Below are 26,578 nucleotides of genomic sequence, written 5' to 3'. Positions count from 1 at the left end.
CGAGACTCCCCCAAATCATGCCATGGTTGAAGTTAAGTACCCGACCTGCCACATTATTCGTCATTGACCGATTCACTCGCGTCCTCTACAAGAAGACGATCCTCCATTGCAATATTTTCCTCATCATCTTCCTCATAGTCCTCATCCATAACCCAGGTAAGGTCATGTTCATCTTCCTCATACATGTTAACAGCTGGAGCATCAGATGAGGATGCATTAAGAGGAGAAGTAGAAGTAACTGACCTCATTGGTATCACAACATCCTCCGCAATGACAATATCCACATACAACTCTAGGAAATCCTTTCTAGATTGGTTCAAGAACTCTTCCATTACCATATCGATGTCTTCGTCATCGACCACTTGCAAACTAATGTATTGTTCACATTGTCATAATCTTGTTATGACTAGAGTGATCGATTGGTTGTCTTGAAGACATAATTTTTGGCGTATTTTATGATGCAGCTTCGCAACCGTTGAGTTCCGTTTAATACGTGATGGCCTTTTCTCCCCTACAAAAACAACACCACGACAACCTTCCTCTTTCCTACCGTTAAAATATAGAACAACACGAATAATATCAGAATTCGAACTCATTCTTAAAATTAAAAAATAAACAAGTGCAAAAAAATGTGAGAGTTTAAGAATAACGAGGGAGAAGAAGAGTTGTGAAGAGTGTGTAGAGGGGTGAGAGTTTAAATAGACTACATCTAGGTTACTCACGCCTAGAATGGGCAAGACCTTCCTCTGGAACACGCCCTAGCTGGGCGTGTCTTCCTCATAGGTCACGCCCCTAATGGGCGTGTCTTTTTCCTATGGGTCACGCTCCATTTGGGCGTGTTATGCCAGTAGGTCACGCCCCACGTGAGCGTGTCTCTCTCCATGGGAAACGCCCCGTGTGGGCGTGTTTGAGTGCAATAGTTTCGTAATTATTGGGTCAAATTTAACGGGCCAAATTTATTATTAATTAATTAATAATTTTGATCCAATAAATTATAACAGTTGATGGACGAAAATCAACGGTTAGGATCTAAAATAATATAAGTTTATATCCTTTAAGATGACAGATGTTATTCCCTTCGTTTTTACCTAGAAACTCGATTTTCACTACATTATTGCCAATCCTATATTTAATTATAAAAAACATAACAGAACAGAAAGAAGATGGAATGCATGAATATTTTTAATCTTAAATTTAGTTTTTTATGCTATGTAGGCGTGTTTTTAAGCGAACCAGAAAAAAAAAGAAATGAAAGAACGTGGTGGAAAGGAAAGGACAGACGGAGAAGAAAAGGGTTTTTTTTTTTTTTTTGGTAATCAAGAAAAGGAAATTTAATTCTTTGTATTTGTGTTTATATTATATATTATTTTAATATTTTTTTGGAAACAACTTACATTTACTAATACTAGAAGAAAAATAAACGTTGCATTTAATAGAAGAATTATTGTTATAAATTATAACACAAAAGAAGAAGAATTTTATATATATAAAAAAAAGAATAATTTCTTTTTTGATTTTTTTATGACGATAAGATTTCTCATCTTACTTCAAATAATTTGTCTGATATAACATACAAAAAAATAATGAGACTCATCAAGAAAAATAAAAAATAAATGAGTTTCATATGCTTTTTTTACATACTGCACGAAACAAATGAATTCATGCAATATAAGAATAAATTGATTCATGTATATGAGATAATATTATTTTTTAAAAAGAATTATTTTTGTCAATCTTTTTAATTATTTCTTTTTTAAAAGTAAAATATACATTAATGCAAAATAATTTCTTCCATCGTACACAATGTCATAATAATTATTACTTTTTATACCAAAAAAATTACAATAATAATTTATTAGAATTTAATTATTCAAAATAATTTAAAAGAAAGAAAAAAACGCGAAATAGTATAAATAAAAAAACGGAAAACCTGTGTTGCTATCAGACATTCAGACTTGACCCCCTTTCCTCTCCACTCTCTGTGTATCAAGAATTAGGGTTTTAAGTGTCCTCTTGTTAATATTCAGGTATATTCAAAATCTTGAGATTGACATGTCCATCTTAAATCCGCATTCTTCTCCTTCTGCATTAACTCTTAGTTGAAGCGTTAAAGAAAAAGATTTTATTTTCTTTATTATTATTAGTTTCCCTTTTTTCCTTTGAGTGAAAATATAGCTTCATTTGATAAAGGGACCGTTTTGTTAGAATCATCCTTGTTTCAATTTGGCTGCGTTAATGTTACTGTTGTGATAAGTAATAGCTTTAGAAGTGAGTTTATGTAGGTGTGATATTTCAATAGCTAGATTTAACAACAGAAAATGGCTAAAGTTTGTAGAGTTTTATATCTTGATTTAAGCTTTTTAATTTTGACTGAAGATAAGGGCATGAGGGAGGGAGGGTGGTCACAGAGATAGACAAACAAAAAACATGTTTTGCTCTGGTTATATATGTATGTGTCTGAAAACATGTTTTGCTTTCAGGAGTTGTGCTGATATTTTGGAAAATGAGGGAGACTGGAAAACGATATCATTCACAGAGAGACCATGATGGGAGCAGAAAAAATCAGAAGCGATGGGTGAATGACAAAGATGAAAAGGGCAATGATGAATTGATTGTTTATAGGATACTCTGTCCAGATGAACTTATTGGGAGTGTTATTGGTAAGAATGGGAAGGTGATAAATTCCATAAGGCACGAGACCAGGGCAAAGGTCAAGGTTGTGGATCCATATCCTGGTGCCAAGGATCGGGTTATAACAATCTACTGCTACGTTAAGGATAAGGAAGAAGTTGAGATTGATGATGAGTTCGATGGTAAGGAACCTCTATGTGCTGCCCAAGATGCTCTTCTCAAGGTTCATGTTGCCATTATGAATTCCATGGGAACTGTTGGAGATTCTGAGAAAAAACGTAAGGGTAAGGATGAATGTCAAATCCTTGTTCCATCAAGCCAGTCTGCAAATATCATTGGTAAGGCTGGGGCTAACATTAAAAAGCTGAGAAGTAAGACAAGGGCAAATATCAAGGTTACTGCCAAGGATACAGCTGACCCAACACACTCATGTGCTATGGAGTTTGATAATTTTGTCTTGGTTAGTATATTCAATATTATGAAACTTACTATTGAATGATTTATTGCATAGGTTCATAATCACTTTTCTGATTAAATACTAGCATCTAACCTCATACAAACATATGCCAATAATAATTTATTGTAGTGGTAATGTAATGATGATCTTAATGGCATAAAAGGCTGAACAATTTGTCTCTCTATTTGTAAACATTTAGCATAATCATGTTTGTGATTTTTTGCTGACTGTATGTGTGCATTTTTATTTTCTCACACTAGTGTGCAACTATACATCTCGTTGTGTCATCAGTAAACTATGCAGTATGCAACATAATATCAATATCATATGTATGTCTCGTGCATGTATCCCTTACTGAATACTTCTTCCTTAGAAAATAATCACTGCAATGACAAGCTGTGGCTTCCATTGTTGAAATATACACTTTGTCTGACAGAAGTAAAGAACTGCTCTATGGTTGTTGAGACAGTAAGTAAAACTGAAACCCCAAACAGGTTTTTTAAGCAAGTAGGGTTGAAGTTTCTCTCCTCTCTATCCGTTCCTAAAATTCTCTACTCAAACATTAACATTTAAGCTCCATGCTGTCACATGTGTATTGCATAGATGGCTGGTTGTCATATTTTTCTTGCTAGGTATATATCGAATGATGGAAAGTAACAAATAAACTAAAATTCAACTACATATAGTGATCCTAGTGGAATCATTTTTTCCAGTCATGAATGATATAATAAAATAATAGAAATTTTAACTATATAACATATTGGATAAAACTAGGAACCTTAGTCCCTTATGGGCTTTAATGCTTAAATGTAAAGAACCAATTCAACCCAAAAGCTCATGCTTAAGAAATATAAAACATTAATGTAACCTCACTCATCAGTTGGGATTTAATGTGGAGTGGTTCTTTACATTACATGAATGATGAAAAATTTATGAGAAATACTTGAAAGACCAAACCACTCCACATTAAATCCCAACTAGCGAAGGTAGGGGTGAGGCCAATATTTGTACGTAGCCTTACCTTTGATTTTTAAATTTTTTAAGAATACGATATTACTTCTGCTTTATTCACTACCATTGGAGAATGCCATCATATCTATATTTATGCTATATATTTGCTTTATAGTGAAAATTCAGTCACTGCAATTGGTAGCTAATGGAGGCTCTGATGCAAACATACATTTCTGCTCTGATTGTGAACCCTACTCTGTGGACCATCCTAAAGCCATTCGTATAATGGTAGAATAAAAAATTTGTTTGGATGCTGTAGCACTTGTTTTGCTTAAATATAACTCTATATCATATTTAATGACTATATCCATTTGAATTGTAAATACATTTTTCGTACATCTAGTTTCTTAGAAATTTCTGCAATTTCTATATCTTTTATCATATTTTTGCAAGGATTTTTTTCGCTTGTTAAAACAAGTTCACAGTAAACTTTTATCTTACTATATTCTTTCTTTCATTGTGAGTAGATCACTGGTGAATCGGAAGCAGTTAAAAGAGCACTATTTGCAGTTTCTACTATTATGTACAAGTTCAGTCCCAAGGAGGACATCTCTCTTGACACAACTGTACCAGAAGGCCCACCCAGTATTATCATTCCCTCTGAAGTTCCAATTTATCCATCTGGTGGATTATATCCAGCTTCAGATCCTATTATCCCACCGAGATCTGTTCCTCAAATTATAGGTGCTACAAACATGCAAGATCTTCAAGGTTATGCAGATGCAACAAATACATGGCCTCTGTACTCATCCGCCCTTCCAGTAGTTTCTGATGTTGGTGCTTCCCAGTCTGAGGAGTTAATTGTTAGAATGTTGTGCCCCTCTGACAGGATTGGGCGTGTCATTGGGAAGGGAGGGAGTACAATAAAAAGTATGAGGCAGGCAAGTGGTGCTCGTATTGAGATTGATGATTCCAAGGCTAATCATGATGAGTGTTTAATCATTATAACTACAACAGAGGTGCACTATCTTGGCTTCTTCCATTTTTTCCTATAAAATAGAATTTCTCATTCAATATTTGAGTAATTTGTGAGGTGACAGTCAAGTATACAGTTTCTTCACCACTTTGGTGCTAGGAAGTAGCTCCCCCCGCCCCCCTCTCCCTCCCCAAGTCATAAATGGTTATTATACAGCCAGTACAGGTGTACAAGTAAATGATCTTAGCACCCTATTTTTGTTTGACTTAAAAACTTCTACAAATGGTTGAATTTCATGATCAATTTTATACTTGATTTACTAGTTGGTGGATTGTGTTGTTCCCATTTTCTCCGTACTATGCGTGTAACTATCCTTTTGCTGATATATATTGATAATGTAATCTTATTTTATCATAAAATGGAAAATGATCATGTGGATATGTATTTTGTAGTCGTCAAGTGATCTAAAGTCCATGGCAGTTGAAACTGTTCTGCTAATTCAAGGGAGGATAAATGATGAAGATGATGCCATGGTTTCAATCCGACTTCTAGTTCCATCCAAAGTGATAGGTTGTATTATTGGTAAAAGTGGTTCAATCATAAATGAAATACGGAAGAGAACTAAGGCAGATATTCGAATCTCTAAAGGCGATAAGCCAAAATGTGCAGATGTGAATGAGGAACTCGTTGAGGTTTGACTTTTTGCTTCATCACTTGTTTAATTAGTATATTTATTTGCAATACTATTTGTTACGAAATCTTTTGTATGAAAGCTGTTATGAATCTCTAATGACAAATTATGGTTGGGGAAATGAAAAAGCATAAAAGTAAATAGGTAACTGATAAAGCGCAACAAACTTATTTTCACTTTTCTTCATTTGCGAGTCGTTTTTTTTCATGTTTATTTTATTCAATGTTCTTTTGGATTTAGGTGGGTGGCGCTGTTGATTATGTAAGAGATGCACTAATCCAGATCATCTTAAGACTCAGAGATGACGTATTGAGGGAAAGGGATACTGGCCATAATCCTTCTATAAGTGCTGAATCTTTGTACTCAGGTGGTGCTGGTCTTTCGTTGTCATCTGTGCTGCCTTCAGTTCCTTCTGTTGCTGCTCCACTGGTTTATGATCAGAGGGCTGAAAGTGGAAGTGGCTTTGGGATGCTTTCTCCAAGCAGCCTGTATGGATATGGATCTTTGTCGGTATGTCTCCTTTTTTCTTGCCATATGGTCATATTGTAACTAGTCCTTACATTGTGATAATTTATTTTTTGTTGGTATATCATGATTTATTTTTATATCTTATTGGTGTTGGTTCTGATTTGAAGTTCTAGGATTATTCAATATATGATATATGGAGAAAAATATTAATTTTTATTTTTCCTATTTCATGTTAAATTTCTTTAAGTGTTTAGTTGTTTAGAGATGTACTCTTATGTCTTATCTCCCTATAATATAAGAAAATGATGATTTTTTTCTTACTCTTCATTATGTATAATTTTTTTTATAAATAAGAGATAAAAGGAAATCAGTTCCTAGGCTACACCATAAACTGTTTTTAGTAAGTATTAGCATAGCCTTTAGCCTGTGTATCACTGTTTTTGTATAACTGTTTTACAGTTCTTATTGTACTTCTGGATCTACTGAATCATCTTCTAGATTCTGTTTCTGATCAGATAGTTAGTTAGATTGTAGTTAGCATCTGACTCAGATCTGAGTCAGACTTCAGCTGAAATAGTGTAATCAATCATATGAAAGTTATGGAGTCTTTTCTCATTTTCTCTCCCTTTCTCACCAAACTCTGATATTAAGAATGTATGATAGAAAATTTCAATTAGAGAACTTTTATTTTTGTGTTTTAGTTTGTTTTGGAGGATCCCTTTTCCTTTTATTTCCTGGTAGTTTCTTTTCACTCTTCATCTTAATGGTTTTTATTTTCTTTTTCATAAAAAAATACTTCTAGAGTAGAAAACAAGTTATTATATGAGAATGTATTCTTTTCTTAAGAGGTGTTTTCTTGAATATTTTGACAGAAGAATTATTTACCATAAAGTTACATATTTCTCATCAAGTGATCATTCATTTTTTTTTTCTAATAAAAGAAGAAATTTATTAAGACGAAGAGAAAAATTACTCTGACAAAGGAGGGTAAGGAATCTCCCTAGACAAAAAGCTAAACAGAAGACAGCCAAGGAAAAAGAGAGAATCGATGTAACAAAACTTCCCAGTCCCTCAACATATATCTTTTGGGAACACAATTATTAATATTGCAAATTGCTTTAGTATACTATATGTTCAAATTATAGGGATTAGGTAGTAAAAGAGGAATAGAGATTAGTGATACTCTAAATAAGATACAATTAGATTGAATGAGAGGTGTTATAATAAAGCACTAACACCTATTTATACCAATAATTAGGCTAACTGATCAAGTACTAGTGTAGTCCTCTACTTGTACAAGCCTAGCCCAATAAGACTACTAACAACATGAGACTCCTAACATAATTTTAGGAAAAGGATGTTTTCACAGCTTTAACATATATTTAAGAAGCCGAAATTTTATAACTACGCAAATTTAAATTGTATCAGATGGCTCCTTAGTTGTGTGCTTGTATGATATATCTTCTATTCTTTCCTTGGGGCCGTTTGGGTTTGAATAAAGTTTTTATGAAGTGGATGAAATGGTGAACATTGATGGGTCATGGATTTCTTATTTCTTTTACTTTTATTTTTGGGTGGAGGGAGTGTGGGGATTGTGGAGATGAGTTCATAGAGCTATTCCTTTTTTTTTTTTTCAGTACATCCTTCCCTCCACTTCAGCTCGGAGCATCTCTCTTTTTCTATTACAAATGGCTAATAAACTGCATCCAGCCTTCATTTTCTTTCTTCTTTTGTTACATGTCTACATTCCGTTTTTAGTTTCAAATTTTTTGTCACTGATCTCTTCTTTTGTTTGATTCTATGTAACAGATGGGGGAAAATGGCTATGGATCTGCATCTTCATATGCCAACAAGCTGTATGGAGGGTTAGTATATATTTTTATAAAAATCATGTGAAATACTTTACAACTGATTTAATGTTTGTTTGGGTTGGAGTTTGCAAAATTGATGTTGGATGAACTTAATTTTGGTAAAGTGGGTTTGCAGTGAAGTGATTTATGGTTGGACACCTATATCTTAAAAATGATAATTTTGGTCATAAGCATTTCCAATCCAATGTAGAAGCAACTCTCTCACTTCCTCTCAAAGTATGGTTTGTGAATAAAATTCCATTAGGCATTCCCCAACTAGAATTTTGCCAAACATGTTGATTTGAGGATGAAACGTTGTTTGCACATTCTAAATGAGGGTTTGAGCCCAACTAAACATTCTCTAAATCCCCTTTGTTTTCTTTTCTTAACCTTATATTAATTTGGTTATTGGTAATTGAACTTATGTTATTGTACTTTCATTGTGAACAGTTTTCCTCCTTCATCAACTCTGGATATGTTGATTCCTGCTAATGCTGTTGGTAAAGTCTTGGGTAAAGGAGGCGCAAATATAGGCAATATCAGAAAGGTTGGTTCCCCCATTCCGAATTTTTTATTCTTTATTCTATTGTAAGGGGAACTAATTTGTGGTTTGGAAGTTATCTGTTGTTTTTACTTATCTTAAAATTAATGCAAAGTGAGGGCGAGCCTTGGAGCAATGGCAAGGTTGCGCCGGTCACAAAACGTAAGGGTAAGACTGCGTATAATTGACTCACACCCCTACCTTTGCAAAGTTGGGGAGCCTTGTGCAATGAGGTTTGCCCTTTAAAATTGATGCAAGGTTTGGTTCCTGCTTCTGTATGTTACTGTCCCTGTATGCTTTTCAATTGTAATGAACTGAACTGAAAAGAATTGCTAATCTGAAAACTTTAATATCATATCATGTAAGGAGGCCAAAAGAGTCTTAGCTGAGAAAAGCAGATCAAATAGAAGATAATCTGATTAAAAGGGTGGAGTCTAAATTGTTTTACTTAAAAGTTTGGCTGTTGATAGAGACCCCATGGTGTTGATTTATCCATGTAGCCAACTCACCTACTAGGATAAGGCTATGTGGTTGTTGATATCTCAAATTCAATTCTTGGTGGTGAGTATTTTTTGATTGCTCGCTTAATTACATTGTATCTTTTCAGTCCAGTTATTCGTAGGAAGGTAAAAGAGGGATATCTGATTTTCATATCAGGTGATTTATCTTGGATGGAAACAATTTGTGATGAAACTAATTAGAAAAAATAGGTTAAGGACTTCCCTCTTCTTTGATCAGTTATGTTTTTAAGTTTTTCACATTTGTTAGACCATAGTGCTATTTTCCCAGATGTCATCTAATGATATCCTTCCATCCAAACTATTTTGTGAAATGTTTTCTTTTGCTTATGCTCTTTTATTCATGACACAAAATAAAGGTTGTATATATACTTGTTCTGTTTGATATCAAGGGCTAGAGTACATGGCATAATCAAGTTTATTCAACTTTGGCTTATCATGAAATACCAATTTCTTTATACTCTCATACCCTAATACATGTGCATAAAATAATGCAAAATTCGCTTCATTTGTTGTCTACTTAATGCCTTGTTTCACACCAGATTTCAGGAGCAATGATAGAGATTTCTGACTCCAAATATGCCCGTGGTGATCGTATTGCCATGATATCTGGCACACCTGAACAGAAGCGTGCAGCTGAAAACTTGATCCAGGCATTTATAATGGCCACCTGAATTATTTAAATTTTTTCTGGGGGTTTTGAAGGTGAAAAGTTTAATTCTTGAAGCGTATCTTTGTTCCTCTCCTTAGTTCCTTTGAGTTGGTCCTGGAGAGAGAATATTCTATAGGGTTCTTCAACTTGACTCCTGCTTCTTCCATAGAAGTGGCTAACAAGATTGTGCTTGAGGGATCCATTGCTGGTTTTGTATGTAGGAATTATAGTTCCTTTCCTTTTTCTTCCCTCAATCTACTCTCATCTGTGTTTTGTCATAGAATTGTTGGATCTCTCTGTCCTTTCTTAATGTTTGTCTTTGGCTAGTTGGAGTCATCTCTATCTCCATCAATTATTTTCAGAGCAACCATAAAGCAATGTTTATTTTGTTTCTGGTGATTCACATTTCACACTCTTATTCACCTTTCTTGCTTAAAGTATCTACCCTAAAGATGCAAATGAGATGTTGAGTCTCTAGTATTCTCCACTTTATGGTATCCTTGATTATCCAAGTAATTTGGTCATAAGTGGGAAAGTTGCCTCATTAATTTGAAAGATTTCAGAAAACTCTGGATCATCTTCTTCCCTCTGATCTATTTCCATATCTTGTAATCCTGTCATACATGAGGGCATTTGCAACTAGATATAACCATCTCGTTATTATCGCACCAAATGTGATTCATTATATATGTAGAAAAATGCTAGAAGCCAGATTTCATTTGTTGAATAAAAGAAATTCATTAAGACAAAGAGAAGATAAATACAAAGAAGTAGGAGGATATGATTTCCTCCTCCTTAGGCGTATAAAGAAAATTTTGAACATCAAAGAACAAAGAAAAGCATCAATGACTTTTGGATGGATGAGTGGTAGGTCTTATCCAAAGATCACCCTTTTATGCAAGAGAATTCTTGCAATTTTTGTGGCTGTGTAGCACTAATCATACCTATTACCTGAAAAGCCTCTGGGATTCATTTCATAGAAGTTGTGTATGTGCTTTTCACTTATCTGTCTTGCGATGGATGCCATTCGCAAGGAAATACTTGCTAGCTGCTACAATATTTCGGGGTAAGACCACGAGGTGTCTCCACACCCCGTGGTTTCTAGCTGTTGCATTTTATTGTAGTAAGCCTTCCCCTCTTCCATGTAATTCAAAATTGTTTCATTGGATCCCCCAAATTCCATCAAGGGTGGCTGTTGTATTCATGCTATGATCTCTATCTCTGCTACCTTCAGCTTATGTTGTCTGGTTTACAGCTCAACATTTAGTATCCCAACTGAATTTGGATTATAGTTAATTGACTTTTGGTGACCCTGATAATATCCTGCTCTATTTTTAGTGATTTCTCCCAAGTAAAAAATAAATTTGTAGGCAGCAGCTTGGGGTTTATTCACATATTGCTTTCTGAGTAATATGACAAATAATAGGATGCAACACCATTAAATCATCTTATTTCAGCATCATTTCCCTCATTCGTACTGCCATCTTTTATTGAACCATTGTCTTTGTCCAGATTACTTGTTGCCATGTTTCAGCATCATGGGCTCAAACACCCTTTCTCTTATTTAAATATGACGAACCTCTGTCCTTCTATTATATGCAATTAACTAGATACTCTGTCAAAATTTTGCTTTTCCTAGCAATTTGTGATGTACAAGTTTTCTTCATTTTGCGTTAGTCATATAGATTATTTTATGCGGTATCTTAAACTCTCCCCACAATCATATCAGCATGATTATGCTCGTTAGAATATTTTTCCAATCTTTGAGGACTATTCCTCCCTTGGTTCTAGGTCACTGTAGACTTTCGAGCAGTATGAATTCCCATACTGGATTCTATATGCATTACTGTCCATTTTTTTTGCACAAGCTTTGATTATTCTGCTATAATTTTTACACGTAGGGGTGTAGTTTAGTTTGAGTGTGGTCATTGGGTGCAACTAAGACATTTTTGTCTTGTAGGTATATCTGTGGTATTATTTTCTTGTGAGAGCCAGTGTGGTTCATTGGGGGGGTAGAAGCCTATTGAAAGCTAATGTTAGTTGTTACTATTTGTTTATAAATTTGCTCTTATCTTTCACATTACTTAATCTAAGCAATATATGTTCATTGTACATAACTTCATGACAATCGATATGACGATGAATCATTCATACATGTATTTATATATAACCAGGAATATAAATGGGTTTTATATCCCTCCTAATTACTTGTTAGGCGCACCGATCCTTTTGATTTTACATTTATTTTGGCGAAAGAGGACGTTTTTAGTGCACCGGGAGCATGTGAGCCTCCCGTTCAATCGATGACACTTGATCAAAAATTTTATTCTCTCTTCCGAACAAATTTTACAGAAAATGCAAGTTTTTTATTGGCTTGAAATTTTTGTGCACCGGTGCACATTAAATATTTTCATTCTTTTGACTTAGTTTGTGATTGACTTTTCAATTATCTTAAAAAAACCAAATGGAATTTTGTATTGTACTTTTTTTTATCATTCCATAAAATTTATGATTGCCATAGTTTTTTATTTTTTATTTTTATTTTTATTTTTAAATTTTGAAGTCTGTCAATTTTCATGACTATTATTTCTCATGATGGTGGAGAAATATCGATTGTGAACTTACGCTACACCGTCCCCACTTCCCACTGAAGCAATTCAAGATCGAAAATAATAAATATCGCCATTGAGGTTTATGGTGGGAAGTTCCTTGTTTATAATATGTTTTGGAAAGTGGAAATCCAGCGTAGAAAGCAACTGGAATATGAGCGTATTGCCATCACGTGTCACATACGTCATTTGTACATTCACGCAACGTGATGGGGATGGAGCTACTCAATAAAAAAATGAAGCAATAATGTTATTATGAATTTTTTGATCAATTATTTATAACATTGAAGGACAATAATAAAAAAAATATTAGTTGTAGGTAATATATAAAGTAAGTATCAATTATTAATAGTTAGAAATGATGATGAATTATATTCCAGGTTGGAATCGGATTAATTAGGTAATTAGTATATCAATGAACAATTAAATTTTTTTTGAGTAATTTCTCTGAATTATGTAATTCTCCTCTCGTATTAGTATGTGACTTCATACTTATTTATAATTTAATAGAATGAAATGAATTCTGAATAAATATTTTATGCGGTGTATTATTTAGTATTTATTTATTTTTGAACAATCCATAGGAATGGCGAAACCGAAAATTATGACATCCAAATTTGTCGTTTTGCAATAACAGCGGTTTGTGATCCATTCTGATAAGCTTTGGCAGTTGCGAAAAACGACAGCCACCGCAATGGACATAGACACAGTGGATTGGAATGACATGATAGTGTTACCTTATGGTACTCCTTCAAAACATTATAAATTCAATTTTTCAATATTTAGTGTACATAAAAAATATATTATAAAATCAAATTAAATCAGTGGGATGTAATAAATAAATAAAATGGGATAAGAACAGAATCATTAGTCTTGAATGATATGATAGTCTTACATTATGTCACTTTTTCAAAACAATATAAGCTAAAGTCTTGAATGTTTAGCATACATATAAAATATAAGGTAAAGTCTTGAATGTTTAGCGTACATAGAAAAACAGTAATACACGAATAACTGATTATTAGAAAATAAAATAAAATAGAATAATAATTTCTAAATACAGTGAGTTGTAATAAACCAAATGGGATAAGAACAAAAGTAATCAATTTTTTTTTTTTAATAAAATTGAATGAAAAGGATGTTATTAGATTACCCCAGCAACAATTGTTAGAACGTAGAAGTGTAGAACACACTTTCATCGTACAGTCGCGAAAATCCTAAGAGAATTGACTGTCTGTCTGTCATCAATGGCTGCCATGAGACCAACACAGTATTTGCTACGAAGGGCATGCAGAGGAAGTAGGAGTTTTGGGGTTGCCCCCGAAATCAATGCTTCTTCCTCTTCCCAGAAAATCATTGACAAGGAAAATGAACATAGTGCCCACAAGTATGCTTCTCTTTCTCTTGGTTATGTTCTGTTGTGTTCTGTTGTTACACCTCAAAAGACAAGATTTTGGTTTCTGGGTTTATCTTATTTTCTCTTGACTCTTAACTTTTCGTGTTCAAATCTGATGATTTTCTCCCACTTTGATCGAGTTCAACCTTTGTATGTTGAATGAATGACGTGTTATTGAATCATCCATTGGTATGTTTGAATTGTACTTAGAAAAACAAAACATAAAACTAATCATGAGTGGTAAGCTGAAAGTGCCCTAAAAAATTTCACTTTTCTAAAATAAACATGCTGTTTATTCTGTTCTTTCATGATCTTAGCATCAAACAATCTAGTAGCAGTATGCCAATCCAGTAAAGATTTATGAATTTCTGTTTATCTTCAACTTTCATTATGCTCTTGAAGCACTTCCTTGTGGGTATTAAACTTTTAAAGTACATCTACATAGTACTTTATTTTAGGTACTTGCTTGAGGGTCTTGTCAAGCTTCAGTGCCTTTTCCTTTTATCCCCTTCATTTGTCTAGAATCTAGATAGTTAATGAGTTTAATTAATTGATTTAGGTCAAATATTGAAATGATCTTTCCTGTTTCAAATGCAGTTACCATCCACTTCCCATTGTATTTTCTCAAGCAAAGGGAACGTCTGTATGGGATCCAGAGGGAAACAAATATCTTGATTTTCTATCTGGTTACTCTGCAGTTAATCAGGTAAGATTGACTGGATCTTGGTATTTCCCAACTCCAAGGCTCTAGATCTGGAATTTTTCTTCATAATAGTGCCCAAATGAATAAAGATGATTATATACATTTTTCTGTTTCCTTTGTGGAGTGAGTTTATTGCTGTGGTCAATTCCCTTCTACCACTGCTACTACTTTTCCTTATTTTTTTGGGGGAAAAATTGGCATGGAATGATTTAAGTGCTTGTCATTTTGCCTCAGGGACATTGCCATCCCAAAATTCTTAAAGCATTACAAGAACAGGCAGAAAAGCTGACTGTGAGCTCTCGAGCCTTCTACAATGATCGCTTTCCACTCTTTGCTGAGTATCTGACAACCATGTTTGGTTATGATATGGTACTTCCTATGAATACTGGTGCTGAAGCTGTGGAAACAGCTATGAAATTAGCAAGAAAGTGGGGTTATGAAAAGAAAAGAATTCCCAAAGATGAGGTATAACTATGAGAATCATGCTAATAGTTGTAATATCTTGCATTTTTCAAGATTGTGGGGTCAAACTAAAATGTTTGCTTAATTTGGACTGTTGATATCAATTCAATGATCATCATTATTTGTTTTTACAAAATAGCTTGTACGCAAACACTTATAATTCTCATGTTCTGTTTACTGTAATGATTTACATGTTTTCATACGCATTTACTATGGTGAAGTTTGAGGCCATGTTGTAAGTTGGATAGCTTAAAATGGATAAACAAAGTGGCCCAGTACACAAAGCTCCCACCGTTATGAGGCTCTGGAGGTTTTGTTTTGGGGGGGAGGGGGATGTGGTTAGATTTATACTTCCTAAAATAGATAATATGGAAAATACAATTATCTAAGGATACGTTGAGTTGAAAACCAGTCTACTTGATGAATATAATTATCTATTATAATTTTTTTTCTTCTCTGTGGATAAATTGAGGCATCTGTCGATTTGAACTTTGACAACACTGCTACGGACACTTTTAAGTATGATTTGACGTATCTGAGGTGACCTAGTCTTAAGAAAGTTTTTGCTAACTTGATGTATCTGAGATGTATAATTCTTTATGACTAAACATGGTATTCTTCCCGTGCAAAGGGAAATGTAGGAAAATTATTCTCCCCAGATTATAGCATCCTCTTCTCTGTTCTACATATGCTTGCATATTTTGAGTTTTCCCTTGTGTTTACTTATTTATATTTCATGTATTTTTTTTTCTGTTGTTCAGTAATAATCTCAGGATTCTACTATTCAATTTTACAGCTTGAAAGTCGTTTTACTATATTTGAGAAAACAAGCATATGTCCTTTGTTGCTATTCTAGTTTCGTTATTCTTTATATGAGAATCAGATTCAATTATTTTATCATATGAATCTTTGTGCTCATGGACACTGGTTCCAGGCTATTATTGTCTCATGCTGTGGCTGCTTCAATGGCCGTACACTAGGTGTCATATCTATGAGCTGTGACAATGAAGCTACCCGTGGTTTTGGTCCTTTATGTCCTGGCCATCTTAAAGTTGATTTTGGTGATGCGGAAGCCCTTGAAAGAATTTTTAAAGGTCCTTAATTTTCCTGTACACTTTTTCTTTACTTGTTATCAGTATAATTTGCTTTAGCATGACATATCTTTAAGGTTTACCATTTTAATCTTCTCATGAACTGCAGAAAATGGACAAGGCATAGCTGGATTTATTTTTGAACCTATCCAAGGTGAAGCTGGGGTATGTTTTATGAGAATACTTATTTAATCAGCTTGGCAACACTCATTATGTTAATTGAATTGAGATACTAATGAAGTTGCTACGTACTCCTCTCTTTATTTTTCTCTTTCTCTTTCCAATTTGTTTTCTGAAATCAGAACATAGAGAAAAGAGCGATATGTATGTTTTCGATTAATTTTTTTTTCCATGCTGCATGGTTTAGTAAAATACTTAATGCATGTCTAGAATGGAAAACTGCTATAGCAATTTTGACATATTCATTCTCCATGGATAGTAAATCAGAAAAACATATCATAAATTCTTTATTTAGTGAACTTTTGTTTAATGAAAAGATAATCTACCAATGTTAAAAAGTTCCTTTTGCTTGATATATCACGTAGAACATGTCTGACAACTAAAGTTTTGAATAAATTTACTGTTTTTTATTTCCCCGTTATTCCTTGAGCTTGTGAAATACACTGTTTTCAAAATTTGTGTTCCTTCGTTGTATGTTATTGTACTAGCCAATTGAATTGACATTTTTATATATTGTGGGTGTTTGTGGTTTCTTCTTAGCAGTCCATCTTTCATTGTCTTTCTTTCCTAATCTAATTTAGTAATTTTGTCATTATACTCGTGTGTCAAACTGGTTTCATCATTTGTTCTATATAGTGTATAATGTTATGAAAAATATGAACTCCTTATTGCTTGTTCAAATTCTTTGGATTCTATTTTTTTTAGATGAAAAGCTTCTCTAGGGTACTTATATATCTCATTCTGTAGAAAGTCTCTGACATTCTTTACACATTTTTTATTACAATTTTACTTCTCAAAGTATATTGTCTCCCTTACATTCTTTTAATATATGATATTATTTGTTTAAAGGTAAAAATTCCTCCAGATGGCTATTTAAAAGCTGTTAGAGATCTTTGCTCCAAATATAATGTGTTGATGATAGCTGATGAAATACAAAGTGGGTTAGGAAGATCAGGGAAGATGCTGGCGTGTGACTGGGAAGAAGTTCGCCCAGATGTAGTGGTTAGAAATCTCCTTTACCTCTTATGTATTGTATATCTCTTGATTAATTCCCAACACTATAATATGAACATTATCCTTTGATCATATGATTATCAAAATACATGGGCAACTCTTATTGCAAATTTGATCATGCACCCTTTAATAATTTAGGTTCAGAGGTGTCTTTGTGACATAGCAATAATGAATTATGGACTTAGACTCGAAATTGAAACTATATGGCAAGAAAAAAGCATGTCTAATTAATTCCAATAGATACCATACTTCCTTTAACCATATGATGTCATTCTTTGGGATGCTTGTACTTTTTGTGTTTGACTAGTAAAACTGATATCATTGTTAGGAGCAGTTATTCTGTTGACTTAGTCGTTTATTGGATTGGAGCAGTATGGTCAGATAGTGGATAGAAGTAGTTAGTTTCCATTGTGTTAGTAGGGTAGTTACTAGCATGTTGGTAGTGGGCAGTTATCTGAGTTCCAACATTGATATTTAAATTAGAGGAATGTTATATTTATCACCATTTTAGGCTTACCATTCTTACTACTTGATTGGTTATCGTTGAATCAATTTGAAATCAACTTTTGAAAAAGAGAAAAATAAATAAATAACTGCCATTAATTTCAAATTGATCCAACGATAACCAAATACATGGTAAGCCTAAAATAGTGATAAGTATAACCGCCCCCTTTAAATTATTGTATTATTGAATGAAGAGATCAGAGAGAAGAATTATTTTGTACACTTGTGTGCTTGAGGCAAAGGTTTCTCAATAGAGCTCAATTTTTTTATCAAAAAAATTGTAGGTAACAATCGTGTTTGGATTAGTTTCTCTAAAAGTTTAATAAAAGAAAGTTACTTTATGGCGGAAAAGCTTTTGGATATAGAATGATTGCCAAAATCTTTTTAGTTTTTCCTCCTATTCTGTATCATAGATAATGTAGAAATTTCAACTTGCAAGTATGCAGTTCGATTGTATGCATTCAACTAACTACCTCTTCAAAGACATGACATCCAACGCTATTTTTTTTCCCTCCAAGAAAATGAGAAATAAGCGGTCTCTGCTGCAAACTCCCTTTGTTCTTTCTATTTTGTTACCTTTTTTTAGGTTCTATTTTGCCACCTACCCAAGGTGGTGTTGTTGATGTTGATGCTTTTAGGTTCTATTTCCTTTTTATGCCACCACACTCATAGTAACTTTTTTTTACATGTCTTTTTACTCAGATACTTGCAAAAGCATTGGGTGGAGGAATTCTACCAGTTAGTGCAGTGCTTGCAGACAAAGATGTGATGCTTTGTATAAAACCTGGACAGCATGGAAGGTTTCATTTTATTATAAATTTATAAATGGTCTTTATCATCTGCTCCCTTTATTTAGCATCTTCTTGCCAATAGTTGTCAAACATTTATGGTTCTGCGAGGCATCTGTTTCCATCCTTAACATGCCCTTGATTAGTCAGATGATGTGAAGAGACAGAACTCTGCCTTCTGTTGGAATCTGTAACTTATAAATATATATTTTGTTTTGTTTGGGTTATTATGTATGTAAGTTCCGTTCCAGTTGATATGAATACTAGGAACGGTTTCAAAAAGGTCTACTTTACTCAGTATGAAATAGATTTGTTAAAAACCTTGTAGTCATGGCTGGGGCATATCTTCAAGTGTTTAGGACATTTCATCAACTACTTGATGAATTATTTGCATGCTTGGGAAGCAAAGTGATGAATTTGATAGGATCATAGGACAAAATTAGAGTTCTCCATTTGCAGAAGCTATCAATTATATTTTGAGAACAGCTGGCTGAGATAATACGATTTTCCACATGGTAAATTCCCATAAGTCAAGCTTTGGACTTTGCTGATGGTACGTATGGACACTGGCTTGGTCATTCTGTATTATACTCATATGGGGCGAGAAGTTCTAATGGTAGGAAGCATCTGAAAATTAAGATAAATATTGTTGTTTGAATATTGAGATTATTATTGTGATAGTATTCTTATTATTTTGCATTTCAAAGTCATATTGTGGATTTAAACACCTATGTTCAAGGCAGCAACTGGAGCATCACTACCACATTAAATAAAGTACACTACTTTTAAACCCAATGCCCATTAAGGGAAGTATTTGATCCTTTAAGGGTGCTAAAATATTTTCCTAATCGGCAGCAGGTCTCCAGGTTTATGAACCAAATCAGACAGCCCTTGGTTTTTCTTATCAAACTGATGTCTTCATTTTGGATCTTGCAAATGTTACTCATTTTTAATTTTTCCATCCTTTGCGAATTTTACTTTCAGTTTTGCATTCATTTCTTTTGATGTAATTTGCCAATAATTTTTTTTAATTAAAGGAGGGAAGCTGAGGTTTTATAATGCTGAAGCTTTTCTTTCAATATTATTGTTCACAGTACATTTGGGGGAAATCCATTGGCCAGTGCAGTCGCAATTGCCTCACTAGACGTGATCAGAGATGAGCGACTTGTTGAGAGGTACCAATTGCATTGCAAAATCTTGTATTCTCAATTAATACAGACTTGACTGCAAGTCTTGACAAGTATGTTTTTTTCTTACTTGGTTCATTTCATTAGGATACGTCAGCCTGTGAAATAAAATCTCTAATACTAAGGCCTAGGTTCTGGTAGTTGAATAATTGTATGAAATATTATCTTATGTTCCTATCTTTAGGTAAATTTATTCATTATTTGTATTTTCAGTCTGTTAAAGTTGCCAAGTTTCAATAAATGCTTTGTTATAATTTGGTTCATTTATTCTCTCTACTGTGAATTTCTCTTGAGAAATTATTAATATATAAAGGCAAAATGATTTCTGCAGCTGCTGTACTTACAGCAATCAAGGATCCGCGTCCGGATCCTAGGATACGGCACCGGATCCTGAGTTTTTTTTTTTAAAAAGCTGTGGGGCCCACTTTTCTGTGTCAGCTGTAGATAACAGAAATGTTAAGCCCATATATAAAATATGCTTTTGATGATTTACATTGAACAGATCTGCCCAAATGGGAGAGGAGCTTATTCGTCAGCTGATTAAGATTCAGCAGCAATATCCCAATTATGTGAAGGAGGTACGAGGAAGAGGATTATTCATTGCAGTGGAGTTAAACAGCAAAAATTTGTCCCCTGTATCAGGCTATGATTTATGTGAAAAGCTTAAGGATAGAGGAGTCCTTGCCAAGCCAACACATGCTACAACTATCCGCTTTACTCCTCCACTTTGCGTGAGGTAAGCTAGTGATCAAAACGGTCGTATGCACACTGCTAGTGCCAGAAGATCAACCCAATACAGTATATCAAAAAATTTACTTTTATCAAGTACATAAAATTAACTGCAATGATAAAATTCTCACATCTGCAGCCAGTGTTCTCACTGTTTTTTCAGACTCTGTTGATGATGGTTTCTTTATGAACACTTAAAAGTCACTTAGATTTTGTTTGTTGAGTACTTAAAGTTCTGCCTCTTGGAAAGTATTAGCTTTATATAAGCATAATCTTAAAGGAATATTGCCTCTGGCAATTTTGTGTCATTATGTCCAAAAGGACTATAGGTTACTTGTACATTGTAAGTGTCTCTGATTGCTTGTTCTAGGATGTGACATAAACTAATATTTTGCAGTGTGGATGAGATCCAACAAGGTTCTAAGGCCCTGGCTGATGTTCTGGAAGTTGATGTACCAAAGATGCAGAAGATGAAGCCCAAAGATGCTTCTCCTGTTGCCTCTAGTGCATGTGATCGTTGTGGTCGAGTCTTTTATGGTTAACCAGATTAAGATCTATGAATTTTGTGTACCTTTTTAATTTTTCTTTGGAAAAAGATGTCAAACGAAGAATGTCTTGAATGGTTAGAAATTATAATGTCAATGGTTAGAAACTATGTCCATATTCAATATGATATTATTAAATAAAAATACCCGAGACAGTGAGAATAGATGGAATTACTATTTTGTAACCTAAATTTGGATTTAAAAATATATACGGGTTAGGACTATGAAACACCGATACTTCTAAAATTTTTTTTTCCATCATATTGGATATGTAACCCAGACGAATACGCTTTCGATACCCATTTTTCCATATCGGATGGGTCAACAAAATTATGAAGGTCAAATCTCCCATCTCCATTGTGCACCAGTAGCCAATCGCCGTGTTGCACCACCGTGACCCACTTAGAGCTCCTCCGCGTCGTTCGCAAACCAGAGGTCTTCGTGTGCCATCTTGGTAGTTCGCCGGTCTTCTTCGTCCTCCTGCTTCAACATATCACCACTGTTTTATTTTTTTATTTTCCTTCCCTAAAACTATTTTTATCTTCCTTACCCAAAACTAGCCATCGCTTGAGATGCTTGTAAGTTTTCAAGAAAATAAAGATTAAGTTTAGCGATGTGGATATTTTTTCTTAAAAGAAAGAGCCCAAGAAAGGTTTGGCCATGTAGTTTGTTTCGGTGGGCTTGGTACACTAAGCCCATTAATCTTGGGATGTTAGTTTTTTTTTTTTAAGTAACTATTTGTTGTGGTAAAATATCATAAAATTAAAAAGACAAGTAATTATTATAATAATATTAAATAAATAGTGCAAAAAATTAAAATAAACAAATACATGATGTGGATGTAAATAATGGGTGCTATTTAGATTTTCATATTTTATACTCATGTTTAGTCAATTTACAAATACCTAGATAATGTGAAATACATTCTTTATATTAAAAATATTATTTAATATATATATATATATATATATATATATATATATATATATATATATATATGAGATTGAATCTTTTGATATCGGTGTCAAATTTTGAAATTTGATATTAAATTCTAACCGTTGATTTTCGCCAATCAATAATTATTATTTATTGAAAATCAAACTTATTAATTACTATTAATTTTCAATAAACAATAACAGTAGATTAACGAAAATTAACGGATAGGATTTGGTGTGAAATGTTAAAATTTGACACCAATATTAAAACATCTTGCACCTATATACATATATATATATAAAGTTTTACTTGAAAATTTTGGTAGAGATAGAGAGGGTTAATCGTGTAGGTGTAGGATAAGATAAATGTACATACGAATGAGAAGTCACAGTACAATCCACAAGGACCAACTACGCCACTATGCAATCGAACAGCAAGCAAATTATGGAATGAATTGGGTGGCAGGTTGTTATCATGATCCATAAGACTATGAAGGCATATTGAATGGAATTTCAACGGAAACAAAAACTCTTTTGCTAGTTTCTGATTTTGTGTCTATCCTTAATGCGCCGTGCAATTTGCTGACGTTGCCATAAGGTTGTGGATAAATTTCTTCAGCTATTTTGTTATATATAATACCAAGGTCCTCTATCTCTATGGTAGGCGAGTTCAGGTTTTTATTGATAATGATAATGATGCTTTTATATGATTAGGGTGGGATATCAGTCTTTTATTACGTATCAACCTTGGTTCGTCCAGGCTCATGACAAAAAAGGATTACATGAGACAAATGCTCAAATTCTTAACTAACTCAATCCAAAATCCACCACCTTCTATCTTATTCTACCCTTCTCTCTTTGAAAAAAACATTCCTTGCACTTGCAAGAGTGGGTGCATCTAAGTGAGGGAATAATATAGGAAACAGAAAATGGTGAACAAGCCTCCACATGCTAATTTTTATGCCTGCAGAGGCAATGCATTCATGGACCAGTTGAATAAAATATAAATAATGAAATAAGCACGAAAATGTAAAAGGAAAAATTATGTTAAGCATGCATGCATGGATCATCGGGATAATCTAATAAGAGCCCGTTTGTTTCGCCTTCTTTAAAATACAGCTTTTATCTCTTCTTTATTTTAAAAGTGTTTTTTATTAAAGTTAAAGTTATTTATACTTTTATAAAAATATTTAGTTTTTGAAAAAAATATTTGGCTTCCGACAAACATCCAAACAAACTTAAAGTAAGAAGTGCTTCTTTTTCTTGAAAAAAAAACAACTTTTCCAGAAGAAAAAAAAGGTCATCCAAACGGGTCATAATTGTATTTGACATCATCACACTAGAATTTTGGAGCATTTCAGGTGGCAGTTGCTGCTTCAGGCTTTAAAACCTCTCTCAAAAAGACTAGAGACTCGCTATTTTTTTGGTTTTGTTCTGGTTTGTTGTGGAAGTGGAAGATAGATAACTGCAGGAGCTTCCTCCTTCAATACTAAGTCCAAGCCCATTTGAGGGGTTTCCTAAAAACCCTAACCCTGATTTCCACCTCCTGTATATATACTCATTAGTTGAGGGTGGAGGCTAGGTCAGATTTGAGAGAACAAATTTGAAAGGAAAATTATTTGATTGTTTGAGTAAAGCTTTATGCTTTGCATTTGAGAGATCTCTAGAGAGAGTTTGAGTGAAACATCTCTAGGGTAGTTTGATTATCACCGTTGTTGGAGAGGTTGAGTTAACCACCACATTGGTGTATTTGATTATTTGTAACCATTATTTTCATAGTGAATTTTTTGATCTGGACTAGGTCCCGTGGGTTTTTACTTCTTCATTCAAGAAGGTTTTCCCACGTTAAATCTGGTTGTGTTCTTCTTCTCTCTCTTGTTTTCGTTTTGATTTTTCCGCTGCGCTGCCCGACCTGGTGAAGTTCAGGCCGAGGTATTGCCGAGATCCGAGATCAGGATCTTGTTGATTGACTTCCGCACAAAAGGCCCCTGAGCCGAGCTTGAAGGAACCAAGTTTTCCCAACAGTGGTATCAGAGCCCGAGTTCGACGGGTTCTGAGGGAGACGAGATGGAGACCAGTGGCATAACTCATGATGGAGATATGTTCAAGTTGACCGCAGATAATTTCACATATTGGATACCGATGATGGAAGATCATCTCTACTGCAAAGATTTGCATGAGCCCATTATCCTTGATGAGAGACCGGCAGGCAAAACTGATAAGGAGTGGGAGATCCTGAGTCGGAAGGCGGTAGCCACGATCAGGAAATATATTGATAAAAACCTCTTTGAGCACGTGTCCGAATTCACGAACGCGTATGAGTTGTGGACGAAATTAGAGTCCATGATTCAGAAAAAGACTCCCAGGAACAAAGCACACCTGGTTCGCTGACTTGTTAAGCTTGAATACAAGGACGGCATGAGCATGATTGAACACCTGAACACCTACAAAGGTATTGTGAATCAGCTGTCAAAGGCTGATATGAAAATTGATGAAGAACTGCAGGCATTGATGCTGTTGAGCTCGCTGCCAGAAAGCTGGGATACTCTGGTGGTGACCCTGAATAACTCGACTCCGGATGGAAAATTGAAGATGGATGTCGTGACAGACAACCTTCTAGGCGAAGAATCCAGGAGAAAAGAACGAGGTACTTCGAGTACGTCTGAGGCCAAGGTTGCTGAGAACAAAGGGAAATCCGACTCCCGCGGTAGAAGCAAAAGCCGAGGTAGAGGTCGTGACAGACGAGACAAGTCCAGAGGTCGATCAAAGCCGAAATATGAGTTGAAGTGCTTTTACTGTGGAAAGACAGGCCATAAGAAGCCAGACTGCTGGACCCTGCAGAATGATGAGAAGAACGGCTCTGTGAAGCCGGATCAGATTATTCCCAAGAAGAGGGAAGACAAGAGCACCACTGCGGTGGCTGCCAACCCGGATGCCGAGATATTCCTCCTTGGCGAGGATAATTATTTGAATGTTGCATATGATGACTGCACCTGGATTGTTGACTCTGGTGCCTCCTTCCATGTTACTCCACACAAAGGTTTTTTCTCCTCTTATCGAGGTGGTGATTTTGGAGTCGTGAAGATGGGAAATCAAGTGACCAGCAAGATTGTTGGTGTCGGTGATGTGACTCTGACCACAGATGTCGGATGCCGACTTGTGTTGAAGGATGTGAGGCATGTACCTGACATGCGTTTGAACCTAATATCGGTAGGAAAACTTGATGATGCCGGGTTAGTGAACTACTTCGGTAGTGTTAGATGGAAGCTGGCCAAGGGAAACTTGGTCGTGGCCCGAGGTAAGAAGGAAGGCTCCTTGTACGTGATGTAAGGAAAGATCAATGGCGGAGAAGCCAATTCTGTTCGAGATGAACCTAGCTTGGAGCTATGGCACAAGCGCCTCGGCCACATGAGCGAGAAAGGGCTACAGATCCTGAACAAGAAAGGATTACTGACCGGGTTGAAAGGCCAAGCGTTGGAGAGTTGCACGCACTGCCTAGCTGGAAAGCAGCACCGGGTTTCTTTTGTGAGACCGGATCAACCAAGACGACGCAGGAATATTCTTGACCTCGTCCATACTGATGTTTGCTCCATGTCGGAGAAATCTCTTGGAGGAGCTCAGTACTTTGTTTCATTTATAGATGACCATTCCCGCAAAGTGTGGGTATATTTGTTGAAGTCTAAAGACCAAGTACTCCAATCCTTTAAAGAATTCCATGCGATGGTTGAAAAGAAGACTGGCAAGAAATTGAAGGTGGTCCGATCTGATAATGGTGGTGAGTATTGCGGCCCTTTTGATGCATACTGCAGAGCGGCCGAGATTCGACTTGAGAAGACGCCCCCCAAGACTCCACAGTTAAATGGACTGGCTGAGAGGATGAACAGAACAATTGAAGAGAAGGTACGAAGCATGATATCCAATGCCGGGTTATCAAAATCATTCTGGGGAGAAGCCGTCAAAACTGCTGTTGACTTGATCAACCTCTCACCATCACCACCACTTGAAGGAGAAATTCCAGAAGAAGTCTGGACAGGTCGGAAAGCGGCCTATAATCAATTGAAGGTGTTTGGATGCCGAGCTTTCGTGCATATCCCTAAAGATGAAAGGGCCAAACTTGATGCAAAGACTAAAGAATGCATTTATCTTGGTTCGCCGAGATGTGAGTTCGGGTTCCGACTTTGGGATCCAATCAATAAGAAGATCGTGAGAAGCCGAGATGTGATCTTTCATGAGCATGAGAACATTCATGACATCTCGAAGCCCAAAGTCCGAGTTACTGTCAGACGTGAAGAACCCATTCCTCCTATCCGAGCTGAAGCAGGGGGAGAAAATCAAGAGAATGAAGAAAATGATGATCAGCAACAAGCTGAAGATGACCAAGACATTGAGGTCCGAGTTGATGATGAGATCCGGGATGAGAATGATGAACCGGTTCTCAAGCTGAAGAACAACCGAGATATCCAACTCGAGAAAGAAGACCCTCTACAAGATACCCATCCGATGAATACACCGTTGTTGCTGAAGACGGTGAGCCTCAGAGTTATGAAGAGGCTGTGACGAGCTCAGAGAAAGAAGAATGGGAAAAGGCAATGCGAGACGAGATGAAGTCTCTGCACGAGAATCAGACTTATGAGCTGACCGAGTTGCCTAAAGGAAGACGAGCTTTGAAGAATAAATGGGTCTACAAGATTAAGAATGAA

General features: G+C 35.1%; 2 protein-coding genes across 2 annotated transcripts; both read left to right on the top strand.

Annotated features, from left to right (window-relative positions):
• The first annotated feature begins 1,949 nt into the window (after window positions 1–1,949).
• Window positions 1,950–11,916, top strand: LOC133316115 (KH domain-containing protein At4g18375-like). The gene is made up of 8 exons (XM_061517826.1): window positions 1,950–2,027; window positions 2,481–3,091; window positions 4,567–5,058; window positions 5,468–5,707; window positions 5,947–6,216; window positions 7,984–8,039; window positions 8,475–8,571; window positions 9,626–11,916. Exons 2-8 carry the CDS (start codon window positions 2,504–2,506, stop codon window positions 9,755–9,757), a joined length of 1,875 nt encoding a protein of 624 aa, XP_061373810.1. The 5' UTR covers window positions 1,950–2,027; window positions 2,481–2,503; the 3' UTR covers window positions 9,758–11,916.
• Window positions 11,917–13,501: 1,585 nt separating this feature from the next.
• On the top strand, window positions 13,502–21,114 carry LOC133316107 (ornithine aminotransferase, mitochondrial). The gene is made up of 10 exons (XM_061517811.1): window positions 13,502–13,731; window positions 14,338–14,446; window positions 14,678–14,908; window positions 15,840–15,999; window positions 16,106–16,161; window positions 17,026–17,178; window positions 18,397–18,494; window positions 19,577–19,657; window positions 20,172–20,405; window positions 20,796–21,114. Exons 1-10 carry the CDS (start codon window positions 13,592–13,594, stop codon window positions 20,938–20,940), a joined length of 1,407 nt encoding a protein of 468 aa, XP_061373795.1. The 5' UTR covers window positions 13,502–13,591; the 3' UTR covers window positions 20,941–21,114.
• Window positions 21,115–26,578: the final 5,464 nt, after the last annotated feature.

Source organism: Gastrolobium bilobum, unplaced genomic scaffold, assembly GCF_033153095.1.
Source record: "Gastrolobium bilobum isolate Gb01-03AN ecotype WA unplaced genomic scaffold, APGP_CSIRO_Gbil_v1 utg26468, whole genome shotgun sequence".
Classification (NCBI taxonomy): Eukaryota; Viridiplantae; Streptophyta; class Magnoliopsida; order Fabales; family Fabaceae; genus Gastrolobium; species Gastrolobium bilobum.
Note: the sequence above shows the minus strand (reverse complement) of the source record. Positions and strands in the feature narration are given on the sequence as shown.

What these genes read in the sequence shown, in the direction of transcription:
- LOC133316115 (XM_061517826.1), top strand. Translation starts at nt 2,504, where the DNA reads ATGAGGGAGACTGGAAAACGATATCATTCACAGAGAGACCATGATGGG. An exon ending in ATGGATATGGATCTTTGTCG is followed by an intron (nt 6,217 to 7,983) that starts GTATGTCTCCTT and finishes TCTATGTAACAG; the next exon opens with ATGGGGGAAAATGGCTATGG. An exon ending in GCCAACAAGCTGTATGGAGG is followed by an intron (nt 8,040 to 8,474) that starts GTTAGTATATAT and finishes CATTGTGAACAG; the next exon opens with TTTTCCTCCTTCATCAACTC.
- LOC133316107 (XM_061517811.1), top strand. Translation starts at nt 13,592, where the DNA reads ATGGCTGCCATGAGACCAACACAGTATTTGCTACGAAGGGCATGCAGA. An exon ending in AAAGAATTCCCAAAGATGAG is followed by an intron (nt 14,909 to 15,839) that starts GTATAACTATGA and finishes CACTGGTTCCAG; the next exon opens with GCTATTATTGTCTCATGCTG. An exon ending in CCTTGAAAGAATTTTTAAAG is followed by an intron (nt 16,000 to 16,105) that starts GTCCTTAATTTT and finishes CATGAACTGCAG; the next exon opens with AAAATGGACAAGGCATAGCT.